The sequence below is a fragment of the Hyaena hyaena genome, unplaced genomic scaffold (assembly GCF_003009895.1).
Source record: "Hyaena hyaena isolate Hyena2069 unplaced genomic scaffold, ASM300989v1 scaffold_202, whole genome shotgun sequence".
Taxonomy (NCBI): Eukaryota; Metazoa; Chordata; class Mammalia; order Carnivora; family Hyaenidae; genus Hyaena; species Hyaena hyaena.
The window spans coordinates 443,603-459,666 of NW_024080832.1; the positions used below are offsets into that span (position 1 = coordinate 443,603).

At 38.3% G+C, this 16,064-nt stretch overlaps 1 protein-coding gene across 1 annotated transcript in view; it reads right to left on the bottom strand.

The window, feature by feature from the left end:
- The window catches only part of UHRF1BP1 (UHRF1 binding protein 1), a 73,467-nt gene that overhangs the window by 36,077 nt on the left and 21,326 nt on the right, over window positions 1-16,064 (bottom strand). Inside the window, exons 2-4 of the mRNA XM_039241796.1 lie at window positions 7,121-7,283; window positions 6,981-7,019; window positions 6,209-6,300 (exon numbers count right to left, since the gene is read on the bottom strand). Of these exons, the coding sequence (XP_039097727.1) occupies window positions 6,209-6,300; window positions 6,981-7,019; window positions 7,121-7,283 (294 nt within the window). The remainder of the gene's footprint in view (window positions 1-6,208; window positions 6,301-6,980; window positions 7,020-7,120; window positions 7,284-16,064) is intronic.

The following is a 16,064-nucleotide window of genomic DNA, read 5'->3' on the forward strand; positions in this document are numbered from 1 at the left end:
AAGAAACAACACATGTTGGTGAGGACGCAGAGAAACTCTCTTGCACTGATGGTGGGAATGAAAACTGGAGCAGTCACTCTGGAAAAGAGTATGGACATTCCTCAAAAAATTAAAAATAGAACTATCTTAAGATGCAGCAATTGCACTACAGGGTATTTACCTAAAGGATACAAAAATACAGATTTGAAGGGGTACATGCACCCCAATGTTTACAGCAGCATTATCAATAGCCAAACTATGGAGAGAGCCCAAATGTCCACTGACTGATGAATGGATAAAGAAGGCGTGGTATATGTATACAACGGAATATTACTCAGCCATCAAAAAGAATGAAATCTTGCCATTTTGCAACAACACAGACGGAGCTATGTCTTGTGCTAAGTGAAATCAGCCAATCAGAGAAAGACAAATACCATATGGTTTCATTCATATATGGAATTTAAAAACAAAACAGATGAAAATATAGGAGAGGGAAAAAAGAGAAAGGGAAACAAACTATAAGAGACTCTAAAGGATACAGAATACACTGAGGGTTGATGGGGGGATGGGCTAGATGGGGGTTGGGCATTAAGGAGGCACTTGTTATGATGAGCACTGGGTGTTGTGTAAGTGACGAATCACTGAATTCTACTCCTGAATCAAATATTGGGTTACAATGTTAACTAGAATTTAAATGAAAATTTGAAAAGGAAAAAATAAAAATAGAAATAGAAGTATTATACAATCCAGTAATTCTACTTCTAGGTATTTACCTGAGGAAAATTAAAACACTAATTTAAAAAAATATCTGTACACCTATGTTTATTTCAGCATTATTTACAACAGCCAAGATACAGAAGCAACCCAACTGTCCATCAATAGATAAATGGATAATGAAGATGTGGTAGATATATACAATAGAATATTACTTAGCCATAAAAAAGAATCAAATCTTGCCATTTGTGACAACATGCATGAACCCAGAAGGTATCATGCTAAGTAAAACACGTCAGACAAAGAAAGACAAACATTATGATTGCACTTACTATGAGGAATCTAAAAAACAAAATAAAAGAACAAACAAAAACAAACTCATAAATACAGAGAACTGGTCATAGCCAGAGAGGAGGGTTGGGAGGAGTGGGCAAACAGGTGAGGAGATTAAGAGGTACATACCACAAGTAATAAAATAAATCAGTCACTAGGATGAAAAATACAGCATAGGGAATATAGTCAATAATATTGTAACAATATTATGGTCAAATGTATGGTCAAATGGGAACTACACTTATGGTGAGCCATACATAATGTACAGAACTGTCAAATCACTATATTGTACACCTGAAACCAATATAACATTGTATATCAACTATACTTCAATTAAAAAGAAAAATAAGGAAGAGACCAGGGATGAGCAGGTACAGAGTAAAGGCCATGGTGAGGAAACAGTGACAAGTCAGGAGTCTGCAAGCCAAGGAGAGAGGCCTCAGGACCTGCTGACACCTTGATAATAGACTTAAAGCCTCCAGAACTGTGAGAAAATAAATTTCAACTATTTAGGCACCCAGTTTGGTTTTATGTTACAGCAGACATAGCAAACCAATACAAATGGATACAGAGTTTCAGTTCTGCAAGATGAAAAAGTTCTAGAGATTTGTTGCAGGATGCAAATATAGTTAACACTACTGAACTGTAACTTAAAAATGGTTTAGGGGCACCTTGGTGGCTCAGTCAGTTGAGCGTCTGACTTCAGCTCAGGTCATGGTCTCATGATTCATGGGTTCGAGCCCCGCATCGGGCTCTGTGCTGACAGCTCACTCAGAGCCTGAAGCCTGTCTTCGGATTCTGTGTCTCCCTCTCTCTCTGACCCTCCCCTGCTCACTCTGTCTGTCTCTCTCTCTGTCTCTCTCAGAAATAAATAAAACATAAAAAAAAATTTTTTTAATGGTGTAGATGGTGTGGCGCCAGAGTGGCTCAGTCAGTTAAACAACCAACTCTTGATTTCAGCTCAGGTCATGATCTCATGGTTTGTGAGTTCAAGCCCCACATCAAGCTCTGCGCTGGCAGCACGGAGCCTGCTTGCAATTCTCTCTCTCTCTGCCCCTCCCCTGCTCACCTTCTCTCTCTCTCTCTCAAAATAAAATAATAAACTTAAAAAAAATGGTTAAGGAACACCTGGATGGTGTTGCATCTGTCAGTTGGTTAAGCATCTGACTTTGGCTCAGGTCATCTCACAATTAGTGAGTTTGAGCCCCACGTCAGTCGGTGCTGACAGCTCAGAGCCTGGAGCCTGCTTCGGATTCTGTGTCTTCCACTCTCTCTGCTCCTCCCCTACTTGTGCTCTTTCTCTCCCTCATAAAAATAAACAAACATTAAAAAAATATTTTAATGGTTAAGATAGTAAATTTCATATAAATTTTATATTGTGTTTCTTACCACAATTTAAAAAATTGTTAAAAAGACATGAATACAGAGGAGGCGATTTAGAATAACTATAATAAAGCAGCAATAAAGTATGGTGACAGATGTTAACTAGACTTATTGTGATCATTTTGTAATACATATAAATATTAAATCATTTTATTGTACACCTGAAGCTAATATAATGTTACATCAGTTATCCGTCAATAAGAAAAAGAGAAGACTAAAACCAGAGTGATAGTGAACCCACAGAGTAGGAGAAGATATTTGTAACACATGTATGTAACTAAGGACTTGGTTTTAGGATATATAAAAACTTCTACAAATTAATATGAAAAAGACAAAGAACCCATGAGATAACTAGGAAAAATACTTATATCAATATTTTATTAATCAGGATATTCAAAATTCCAATAAACAAACCATCAAGAAAATGCAAATTAAAATCATGATGTGATACAATTACACGCCTATCAGATGGCTAAAATAAAAAGATAAAAAATACTAAGCGCGAGCAACTGGAACTCTCATACACTGCCAATAGGAAAAGTGGTGCAAGTGCTTTGGAAACCTGTCTAGCAGGATCTACTAGAGCAGAACACATGCACGGCCTATGCCCCTGCAGCTCTACTGCTAGACACATAGAAAACAGAAATGTGTCCACCAGAGATATGTACAAGAATATTCACGGTAGCACTACGCTTTCTTCTTACATATGTTTAATTTTCATACAGAAAAGTTCATTCTTTGCGGTGCCTAGGTCTAGGTTGAGAAAGAGATAGTTCCATATAACAACAGTATACTTAAGAGCCGGAAACTAGAAACAAACCAAATGGCCATCTACAATAGAACTGGACAGACTGTGGCATGTACTGGAATAATATAAGTAATGAGGATGAATGAACTACAGATATATGTAACAACATGGATGGCTCTCACAAATACCATGTTGAGCTGAAGTAGCCAGACACAAATGATGACACACTATATGATTACACTTACATACCTTTAACAATAGGGAAGACTAATGTACGGTGTTAGAAATCACAATAAAAGTGATCCTTGGGGGTAGATATGACTAGAAAGGGCACGGGAGGCTTCTGGAATTCTGGAAGTTAGTAGTCTATTTCTTGATGTGTTAACTTTATAAAGAATCACTAAACTATTACATGATTTGTTCTTCAACATGTTACACTTCAATATAATTTACCAAAAAACTACACTGAAATTCCATGTGCTATCTATTAGATTAGGCAAAAATCCTGAAGTCTGACAATATTCTCTATTGATGAGGCTATGGGAAAACAAGGAATAGTACACAATGCTGATGGGAACATAAAGTTATATCCTTATAGAAGAGAATCGGGCAATTTCTATTAAAATTACACATGCATTTGCCCTTTAACCCAGGAGTCCCACTTCTAGGAAACTATCCCAAAATATGCTGGCAAAAAAAGTAGAAACAACCCAAATGTCCCTCAATTGATGAATGGATAAATAAATGTGGTATATCCATCCATACAATAGAATATTATTTGCCCATAAAAAGGAGTAAACTAGTGATAGTGCTACAATATACCTAAACCTTGAAAATATTACGCTAAGTGAAAGAAGCCAGTTACAAAAGACCACAGAGTAAATGATTCCATTTATAGGACATGATCAGAATAGATACAGAAAGTAAATTAATGGCCACCTATGGCTAAGGCAGGGGACAATGAGGAGTGACTGCTAATAGGTAGTATGGGATTTGGGTTATTAAAATGTTCTAAAATTGATCATGGTTATAGTTGTACAACATGGTGTAAATACTAAAAACCATTGAACTGTATACTTCAAATGGATGAATTCTATGGTATGTGAATTATAGTTCAATAAAATGGTTTTTAAAATATGCTGGAAGGGGCACCTGGGTGGCTCAGTTGGTTAAGCTGTCAGCTCTTGGTTTTGGCTCAGGTCATGATCTCATAGTTTGTGGATTTGAGCCCCACGTTGGGCTCCATGCTGCCAGAACAGAGCCTGCTTGCAATTCTCTCTTCCTCTCTCTCTCTCTCTCTGTCCCTCCCTGGCACGTGCTCTCTCTCTCTCTCTCTCCCTCCCTCTCTCAAAATAAATAAACTTAAAAAAAAAAAAAAGAGTGGAAACGCAAACTGGTGCAGCCACTCTGGAAAACAGTATGGAGGCTCCTCAAAAAATTAAACATAGAACTACCCTAAGACCCAGCAATTGCACTACTAGGTATTTATCTAAGGGATACAGGTGTGCTGTTTCGAAGGGGTACATGGACCCCAATGTTTACAGCAGCACTATCAACAATAGCCAAAGTATGGAAAGAGCCCAAATGTCCATCGACATTTGGATAAAGAAGATGTGGTATATATATACAATGGAGTATTACTCAGTAATCAAAAAGAATGAAATCTTGCCATTTGCAACTACGTGGATGGAACCGGAGGATATTATGCTAAGTGAAATTAGTCAGTCAAAGAAAGACGAATATCATATGACTTCACTCATCTGAGGACTTTAAGATACAAAGCAGATGAAAATAAGGGAAGGGAAGCAAAAATAATATAAAAACAGGGAGGGGGACAAAAACATAAGAGACTTAAATATGGAGAACAAATAGGGTTACTGAAGGATTGTGGGAGGGGGGATGGGCTAAATGGGTAAGGGGCATTAAGGAATCTACTCTTGAAATCACTGTTGCGTTATATGCTAACTAACTTGGATGTAAATTTAAAAACTAGATTAAATAAAATTTTTAAAAATAAATAAAGAGTTAATATATGCTGGAAAAATACTAAGTGACTCATGAACAAAGTCATTTATCATTGCACTATTTGTAGCAGCAAAAGAACCAGAAATAATTCAAATATCTATCAATAGAGAACTGGCTATATAAACTATTATGCCTCCCAAAAATATTCTGAGTATTCTGTAAATTCAAAAAGGAGTAAAGGGGGGTGCCTGGCTGGCTCAGTCAGCAAAACACGCGACTCTTGATGTCAGGGTCATGAGTTCAAGCCCCACAGTGGGCGTAAAACTTATTTAAAAAAAAAAAAAAGGAATAAGGAATAAGTAACATTGCTCTATATACTTCTATAGAGTGATCTCCAGGATATGCTTTTAAAAGAAAAAGGCAATGTGGGAAGTATTTATGGTATGCTATATTCTATGTAAGAAAGGGGACAACACAAACATACATACATATAACATATTTTGTTTTATGTTTACCTTTGGAACTTTAACTTTGTATTTTACATAATTAAAAAATAAATTTTAAAACAACTTAAAATTTTAAAACAAACTGATATAAAATTCCTGGAAGACAGCATAAGAGAAAACCTAGATGACATTAGGTACAGCAGTGACTTTTTGTTTTATTTGTTTTATTTTTGGGAGAGCTCAAGGGGAAGCGGCAGAGATAGGGGGACAGGGGATCCGAAGTGGGCTCTGTGCTGAAAGGCTGACAGCAGCAAGCCCGACGTGCGGCTCGAACTCATAAACCTGAGCTGACGTCAGACACTCAATCAACTGAGCCACCCAGGTGCCACAGAAAGGTTGTTTTTTAAATGTTTATTTATTTGTTTTTTGGGAGAGAGTAAGTGGGAGAGGAGCCGGGGGGCGGGTAGTGGGGGGAGAGAATCTCTGCTATCAGAGCCCAACACAGGGCTTAAACTCACGAACCATGAGATCATGACCTGAGCCAAAACCAAGAGTCAGACACTCAATCAAACTGGAGAAAAAGTTTACATGGAACAGTTAATGTATTAGAATACAATTAATAGGGCCCTAAGCAACTAACCTCTGTCCTGAAGCGAGGGCAATGGGAGACTGTCCATTGGGGGGCCGAGGCTCCTCACATGTCTTCATCTCCACCTCTACCTTATCCAGACACTGAAATAAAAGCCATGAAGAGCTAAGCATCAGCACAAAAACCCACATGTGGTACACACTGTGGATTACTCATCCCAATGCTCTAATCCCTAGTTGAGTGCTATGCCCACAGTGGGCAGACATTAAATGTTTGTCGAATGAATGCACAAACTGAAATGCAAAAAGAGGCCTCATCTTCCCTCTTCCATGTCCATTAGCAGCAGAACTCCATGACAAGCATGAGATTAGCTCATAGCAGAAAGCTAAAACATAAATCCAAGTTACAGAGATTACTATTCCTGGAGATTTCAGTCTTTGATGCATACATCAGGGCTTTCAGCTGATAATCACCAGATAGTCAACATGAACTACATTTCTAATTTTTCCTCTGTCAGGATTCCAAAGGAAATCTAAAAGTAGAACCTGGGTAGCAAATTTGTTACAAAACACAAAAAGCAAAACAACCAACTCAGGACTCCTGGGTCTTGTGTGTCAATGCTAACACTGTACCTCACAGCAATACCAGGATAAACCCAGGCAACAGTCACTCTGTCTCAGAGAGAAGCTCACAGTCAGACAGAGCAATCACCACTCCCAAAAAGGATAGCCTATCAGGACTCCTCCCCATCTTCTCTCTCATCTTTTAAAACCCGATCCCAGCCATCCCCATTTGATTACTTGCAGTCAAGAAAGGCCATTACCAAGCATATGGGGTGTGTCTTCAACTTTGTCCACTGGATCTGAAAGAGGAAAGCAAAGACTCAGGTTTGTGGGAGCTGGCCCTCAAGAAAGCATGCCCGCTGGCCAAGGACAGCAACAGCACTCTGACCCCCGTTCTCACCCGGATGGAGGCCCTGTTGCAGTAGACCCGAGTGATGGCTAACCAGGTGGGCAGCTCTAGCACATTCTGTAGAACCTCTTCATCTAGCTCCAGGTTGGTCAGCTGACCCTCCCCTTTCAGAGTGCTCAAATTGATTTTGTCCGGGGAAAGATTCTTGGTGAACCTGAAAAGAGTAAAGATAAGAAGTTATTATTTCCATGGAAATCCACTAAACGGGCATTATAGCCAATAACGCTTTTTAGTTTGGAGAAAAGAGAAAGTTAAAAAAAAAAAAAAAAGGAAAAGAAAAGAAAAAAAATTAAAGAACAAATGTTGACTAATGACCCCATTGTCTGTATGCCAAGTAAGGCGTTAGTTGAGACCTATCATTCTACTCATGACTGTATCATCTTTCTACTCAAGTGGTTCTGAAGAAATGGCTATAGCAGTGGCAACTGCTATATTTTGGTAGATTTTTGGTATTTCTGAATCCCTACGTAAAAACAGAGCAACTAGACAGCAACACCAAAAGCCCACGGATAACCTTTATAACAAAACTAGAAGATAAAGGAGCCTCATAAACCCCCAGATAAAGCAGGAGGGAAAAAACATCAATAGCCACAGACGCACATGCTATAAGCAGCTGTGCAAATCAACACGGAAGCAATGAGGCATCTGACAGACCAAAGAACAGAGGAACTCCAAGATTACCAAGTTTTAACTGAAAAGCAATGTGGGCCAGTTTGATCACAGCAATTGAAACTAGTGAGGTGTAGTCAACTGCAAGAGATTCCCATTGAGGTCCAAAGGACCTGGAGCAGGCTAGCCCTAGAAACTCAAGGAACTAACCAAGGTTCTTTCTTAGGACAGGGCACCCATGTTGAAAAGAAACTGCTGGTAGAGGAATCCAAATTGAGCAAGATAGGGAAGACAAGTGCAGAAAAGAGACTGTACAAACAAAAGCAGGGTGAGGGGTTGGGTGAAGAGTAGACAAACCAGGATATCTCAGAAAGCAAGTTATATTTTTTAACACTACTTGAAACAGACAAGGGAGTTCTATGACGTTAGAATGTGAAACGGGGGTGCCTGGGTGCCTCAGCCAGTTAAGTATCTGACTCTTGATTTTGGCTCAGGTCATGGTTGGTGGGATCGAGCCCCAGGTCAGGCACTGCGCTGACAGCACAGAGCCTGTTTGGGACTCTTTCTCTCTGCCTCTCTCTCTCTCTCAAAAATAAACAAACTTTTTTAAAATGGTAAATTAAAAAAGAAAAAGAATGTAAAATGGTGATGGGCTAATTGTTGGCTTGTCAAGGAAGGTCAAATGAAACCCCAGAATCTTACACATACCTTTACTCATGTGACAGAAGAATAACCCCCTTACCTACAGTCCTGCCAAAGTGAATGAACCTGAATCTCATCATGGTACTAGGTCCAGTTGCAAATTTGCAGGAAATAAAGAGGGCAGAGGGAAACGCTGAACTGCACCATAAGCGTGCAATAAGCAAAATACAGACCATGGGAAACTATATAGGTCAAGATGCCTGGACATAATTCACACAGGCCAGTCTTCTCACTATTCCATGCTCACTGTCTCCAGTCTGCTCATGTGCTCTTGCCACCCCTTTCCTGGAACATCGTCATCACAGTCTGCCATGCCGGGCCCAAGGCAAGACTTCTCACTGAGGCTTTCATTCCCCAAGTGCTGCAACTCACAGGAAACTTTTTTCTCCTACATCTCTGGAATCTGTTACACTTAAGATCTGTAAATCTGTTACATTTAAGTCATAACCATAGAGGGTCTTAGGATGTTCTCTAATTCTCCCGTATGTAACCACCCCTGTATAATTAGATGTGAAGCCCTGTGAGGTCAGAGGCTTAGTCTTAGGCATCCCTCCTAATCAAAATGGTTACCTGGCATACCCACATACCTCTCAGCTAACTATCCTGCTGCCTACCTACTCCCAGCTCCCTTCTCTCTTTCAGTTAGATCAATTTAAGAGCAATTCCTCACAGCATATCCCTCTCTCCTGTATGACAAAATGTCCAGATGAATCTCATCCCTGGAATTCTCACTGCTGCTGCCTCTCAGAGTCACTACTGTCCACCTCAATAATGAATTGTCTCTTGTCCTCCATCTATAATTATACTCGGCCCTTATATATATTAGATACTAATAATTGACTTTAAAGTTACATATTGTTTACCAACTTTTATTTTTTTCACATACACCCTTTCCACTACTAAGCTATATTTTAGTGGTTTTGGTTTACCTTGGACTATAATGTCATGATGTGCACAAGTTTTATCTTAATTTTTTTCTACAGTGCGTAAAATGGTACTATGTAAAAAGGCTCTTTAACAATTTTTAAATGATAGTAAAAAGTTTTTACAAGTTTATAAACATGCAAAAAAAAGTACTATATGATAATTACGGATTCTTAGGAATGCAATGGCATGATAACAACAAATTCAGGAAACTGCTTACCTGTGGGACAGGGGAGGGGTCCACAGAAAGCTGCAACTGTATAAATAATTATTTCTCACATTGGGAGGTGACTGTATGGAAGGTGACTGTATGGCAATATTACTCTCTCTATATTTTTGTATGGCAAATATATCATAGTAGTTCTAAGATTTCTATCAATTACCTACTGTATGCACTTACTGTTCAAAGAGCTACTCCTCCATGGGTCTCTCACACTCCTACATGTCTTGCTAAGTATGCCAAGAACACATGATCCTGACCACTCCTTACCCAGGCCACTTCTCAGGATTGGGTTTGCCAAGATCAGCTCTGAGGGATAAAGTAATGTGCCCCACCCTAGGACAAAGAGCAGGCTTGCTTACCACTTACTTCAAAGTTCCATTCCTATAACATATGTACAAGCATCCATCTAGGTCCATTGTGTCATTCCCGTGGGACTTAAGGGGGCAAAGGGAAATTAATGCAAACATATGCTTAGGCTGCTTGCTCGGCTGTGAGTAATAAAGTCCTCTATCTCTGATCCAGGAGTCTCATGTGTTCTGTCAGCATCCATAAACTACAACAGGCTAATTATTAGCTTTTAAATAGGGTAAAATAAAATCCTATACCCTTACACATACTTTTACTGATTTTAATTCATAAAAAGTGTTTAGTCAACATTTATTGGGTATGAACCAATTTTATTCTCTGAACTCAAAAGACAAGCTTTCTACAATGGCTCCTATCATCTAAAAACTAACTTGCTATGGAGGGAAAGAGAATTTCTCTTTTCCTTCATGGAACGGTTACCTGTAAGGAAATAGGACTGAAGTGTGAAAGGAAGAAAAAAAAAGAACATATTAAACACTTCTACTACATAAAACAAGAATAACAACAATTGAAACTAAAGGAAAATATATAGTGCATGACCCTTAGGAACTTGGAGGGAGGAAACACAGTCCTGTGGGAAGGAAAGAACACAGAAAACAGAACTCAACATTATTTATAACCACTAGGTACAGGCAGGACTTCTTTTTCAAGTCTTTTATATTTAAAAAAGATACTACAATTATTTCCTCCTAGCAACCCTTCCTCTGCTCTTATGTATTCAGGAAAGCCACAGCAGCTCAGAAATTGGGGTGAGTCACCCTCAGAAGTATTAGTCTTAAAGGTAAGAGTTTTTGAAGATCAAAAATTAGTTTTATTTTCTTTTTTAATTTCTTTTATAGTTTATTTTTGAGAGAGAGAGACAGAGCATGAGTGGGGGAAGGACAGAGAAGGAGACACAGTATCTAAAACAGGTTCCAGGCTCTGAGCTGCCAGCACAGAACCCGATGCGGGGCTCGAACCCACGAACCGTGAGATCATGACTTGAGCTAAAGTCAGACGCCGAGCCGACTGAGCCACCCAGGCGCCCCAAAATATTAGTTTTAAAGACTGTAACTGTATGTGTCCTCTTCTCCCCACAGATTGGGATAAGACCCCACTTTCCTGCCTCAACAGAGAATCATGGTAGGTATGAGACACTGTCAGAGATGGAAGTAAGGACACCTTCAATATTGCAGGAGAGAAAAGGCTGAGAGTCACTTAGACACGCTATTTTCCTTATGATAAAAACCTCTCTGAAAAATAGGAGAAACATACTTTGAATAAAATGAAACAAACACAGTCAGCAATAAGTTACACACATGCTAGCACTGACATTCTCCAAGTGATTCTACTAAATAGGCACCCTGTACCTAACTTCTACATTGTGTTCTATGCAAAATCTAACTCTATTTCCAGCTCCATATAAAATACATGTCATTTTTCCAGCCATGAATAAAAAAGTACGAGACTGTGTTACATTTCATCCTAACCTTGCCAGCATTTAGGGCAATGTGTCTCAAACTATGGTCCTGTGATCACATGGGTAGAATCACCTTGGTGTATATGTTTATTTTAGCATGTAGGTTATTGGGCTACACTCCAATATGCTGAATCACAATGGGGAGGGGAGTAAGGAATCGGCATTTTACAAACTCAGGGTGATTTTTCTGTTCTCTAAAGTTTGAAAATGGTTTGCGTTTTCAGTTAATCAGCTAAAGGGATTCAAGGAAGGGAAAACAAGAGGTTTCCAATGGAAAAGAGATGCATAAATCCATTCTTCAAGAACAAAGAATGTTCAAATTCTATTCTTATCATGGCTTAGTGTTTAAGAGTACAGGCTTTAGAATTAGACTTGGGCTCAAAGTCTGGCTCTCTCACTAATGCTGTGACTTTAGGCAAACTGTTCAACTTCACAGGACTGGTGGGATTAACAGAGCTAACTAACATACACTAAATATCTAGCATTTGTTAAATGCTCAATAAATAAATACTAATTATTATTTCTGGACTCCACTGCTGCCTTTAAAAAAGGATTACATTATTATCTTTTAAAAAATAGATTTAGGAGGCCTAGATTATAATCCTAGGGTTCAAGCTTTCTTCAAGAGACAACTGCTCTGATCTCTTTCTATCTCAATGTATCATCCTCCATTCCTAGTATGCCTATTTCTATCCTTTCCATCCAGGTGTCTACAAATTGAAATCTGAACAAGGTTAAAATCAAATTACTATTCCCCAGAAAGCCTTTCCAGAGTCCCCACTCTGGCTCCAAGAATAGATTTTCATCCTTTGTCCCTCTAGTACTACTGGGTCACAAGAGAACCGAGGATAGGGAACAAAATTATCAATTAATCTAGCCAAAATCAAGCTTGTAAAGGCAAGACCAACCAATTGAAAACAACAAGCCTACAGGTGGTAATCACCAGAATTCTATGAACTCTGTAGCCATGTCATCTGGCAAATGACAGCACTGACTTCTCAGGGCAGTTCTGTAGAGGTAAAAGAACCCTGCTACCTGATAGTAACCAGGTGGACTTATCTTGGAAACAACTACAAGTGTGTGAACACCAGGCAGCCACGACTAGAGACTAACCTCAGTGAGGACTAGTCATCAGCCTCTTGGCATACGGCCCTCATCAATAGCACCAACACAGAGGAACAACTGGACAAACACAAATCCCCGAAGAACCGGTCTTCCGACCTCAAAGTAGATGAGGTCCCGGATGAAAAGTGATCATATTTCCAAGTAGGGTACAGAAGAATAAGCAAGAGGAAAAATTTCCTTTCATTATATAAGTTTGGCTATCAGAGTAGAGAATCTCTCTACAGAGATTACATGCAGGTTTGCTGGACCACCATGGCTGTTCTCCCCTAGGAACAATAATACATTTATCAATTTACTTTTAGGATTCAACAAAAAGTGGACTATCAACTTATTAGCTTCTCAAAAAAGGCAGCAAGAATTCCTCAACAGATTTTGACTGCATTTTACAGTAATAACAAAGAATAGGTAAAAAGGTAATCCATGGGGCCAGTTGTGGAGAAGGACTGGCGAGGTTTGCTCAACCAAGGTAACCAGATCTGATATCTGATCTGAAACCACTTCATTCAGCATCTGTGTTCCTAATTGAGGATGATATCTCTGATTCCAGGGTTGCTGAAAAGGCTAATGGAAGCCTGCTATTCCACTTCAAGTATGTGGGGAAACATTTTCTGGCCATCTGTTACTGTTACAGAGCATAGAAGCTAAGATGAAATCAAGCTGGAAAAACAGATTTTGATCAGGTTTCATTTCTGCCAGAGGATTGCAATCTGCCAAAGAGACAACAGAGAAAGACTCTCAGATATCTTTGTGAAAATGTACCACAATGTTAGGAAGTAAGGATTCTTAGATTTTTAGATTCACAGAATTTCAGAGTAGAAGGAATATTCAGTTCAAATCTATAATTTGCAAATGGCCAGAAAGTTAAATGACTTGCCCAAGAGTCACAGCTAGCCAGTGGTAAACCTGGGACTAAATAAATGACAGAAACGAGACTTAACCCAGCATTCGTTCAACTTTCCCACTACCCTAGACCCTGTAATTCAGTACTTTGATTGCTGATGATACAGCCAATAAGTTGCAATAATCAGTCTGCTTCAGGTCCCAAAGAAATTGAAACTCCACAAAAGTAAATATGTCTGCAAATACTTGTTTTGCTTCCTTCACTATTTTTTTCCACTAAGGTGATCACAGCCCGGGTCTTGGTTTCTAAGCTTCCTAAGCAAATCCGTATCAAAGCATTTTCACTGCTCAGCCACACCATAGGCATGACTTTTAGCAAAAATGTAACACATCAAGCTGTGGACTTAAATACAGGACCCCTAAATTATCTAAACAAAATATCTCAATCATTAAAGTAGCTAACATTATTCCATCCTGGATCATGTGATGAAATATGCCTTTCAATCTTAGAAGTTTGTCCTAATAGGTTTTACTCACAAAATTTCTACATGAGCAAATACATGCTTTTCTTAGAAGAAAATTCTCCTGGAATTTTGTTTCCAGTATTGGATTTTTAAATTGTTTTGTGTTATTTAAGGTGCAATTTATATACAGTAGTTTATTTGTTTGTTTGTTTGTTTGTTTAGATTGAGTGAGTGAGTGAGGTGAGTGAGAGAGAGAATACCAAGCAGGCTCCATGCTCTCAGCGCAGAGTCCAACATGGAGCTCGAACTCAGGAACCTGAGCTAAACTCAACAGCCGGATGCTTAACCAACTGAGCCACCCAAGTACCCCTACAGTAGTTTATTTCTGAACTTTCTATTTTGTTTCACTGGTCTACTTATCCTTATGCCAATACCACACTGGCCTTATTACAGTAGTTTCATTTTAAGTCTGAAAAAAGTATAAATCTCATTTCGCTTTTTTTCCCCAAGATTATTTTGATCATCCTAAGTACTTTACATTTCCATACAAATTTTTAAATCAGCCTGACAATTTTTGTAGAAGGGGGGAAAAAAGCACCTGTTGAAATTCTGATTGGAACTGCATACCTCAACTGAGGAAGGCCTGACATATTCACAAGGATAAGTCAATGTATCCTTGAAGACAGTATATAGTCAAGGTATGTCACATTTATTCGCGTCTTCTTTAACTTCTCTAGGCAACATTTTATAGTTTACATCTTTTTATAACTTTTTTCAATTTATATTATATATTTTTGAAACTATTAAAAAGGAAACTTCTAGTAGCTGTTTGCTGCTAGAAGATAGAAGTAAAAGTGTTATTTTCATATGGATTTTGGGTTTTTTTAAATTTTTAAGTAGTCTCTATACCCAGCATGGAACTCAAACTTACAACCTCAAGACCAAGAGTCCCACATTCCTCCAACTGCACCAGCCAGGTGTCACGATATTGACTTTGTATTCTACAACCTTACTAAATTCAATTACTAGCTCTAGTGGTTGTTTGGTAGGTTTTTTAGGATTTTCTATGTAAACAATTGTATCTGTAAATAGTTTTACTTCTTCACTTTTTTACAATTTTTTTTTTAATCTTTTATTCCTTTCTAGGAGAGAGAGAGAGACAGCGTGAGCAGGGGAGGGTCAGAGAGAGGGAGTCACAGACTGAAACAGGCTCCAGGCTCTGAGCTGGCAGTCAGCACAGAGCCCGTCACGGGGCTCGAACCCACGAACTGCGAGATCATGACCTAAGCGAAAGTCGGACGCTTAACCTACTAAGCCACCCGGGCGCCCCTTACTTCTTCATTTCCAATCTCTATGAAAACTGATGTTTATATGTTCCTGTATGTTGCAACCTTGCTAAACTCATTTATTAGTTCTGTTAACTTTTTTTTTTTTTTTTTAAGAAACCATAGGAGTTCTACATCGACATCCACATCGTCTGCAATGCAACGTCTGCAAAATCTTTGTCAGGTTTCTGTTACCAAGATTATGATAGACATATTAAACAAGATGGGAAGTGTTTTCCTTCTCTATCTCCCAAAAATAATTTGTGTTAAATGGGTACTATTTCTTATTCAAGTGTTCAACAGAAATTATCAATAAAACTATCTGGACCCGGAGTTTTCTTTATAAAATAGAGTTTTGATAACAAATGCAATTTTTTAATAGACATGGGGCTATTCAGATATTCTATTTCATAGTCAATTCTACTGTTCTGTTTTTCAAATACTTATGTGCACTTCAACTAGGTTGTTGAGTTTTTTGACAATAGATATTGATAATCACTTACTACCTTTTAACATCTGTAAGATCTATCTATATCCCCTCTTTCACCCTTGATAGTATTTATGATTTTTTTTCTTGATCAGTTTCACTAAAGGTTAATTTTATTGATCTTTAAAAAAAAACTCTTGTCATCATTAATTTTCTCTATTTTTGTCCTATATTCAATGTCAGTGATTTTTCCTTTATTCTACTACTTGGGTTTATTATGTTCATCTTTCTCTAGCATTTTAAGTTGAAAACCTCAATCACTGATTTTTAAACTTTTCCCTAATATAAGCATTTAAACCTACATATTTCCCAGCACTCACTTTATTTGCTATATCCTATGAGTTTTGATATGTTGAATTTTCATTGCCAGCTAGCTAACATTATCTAATCTCTTTCATAAAATGTTTTCTT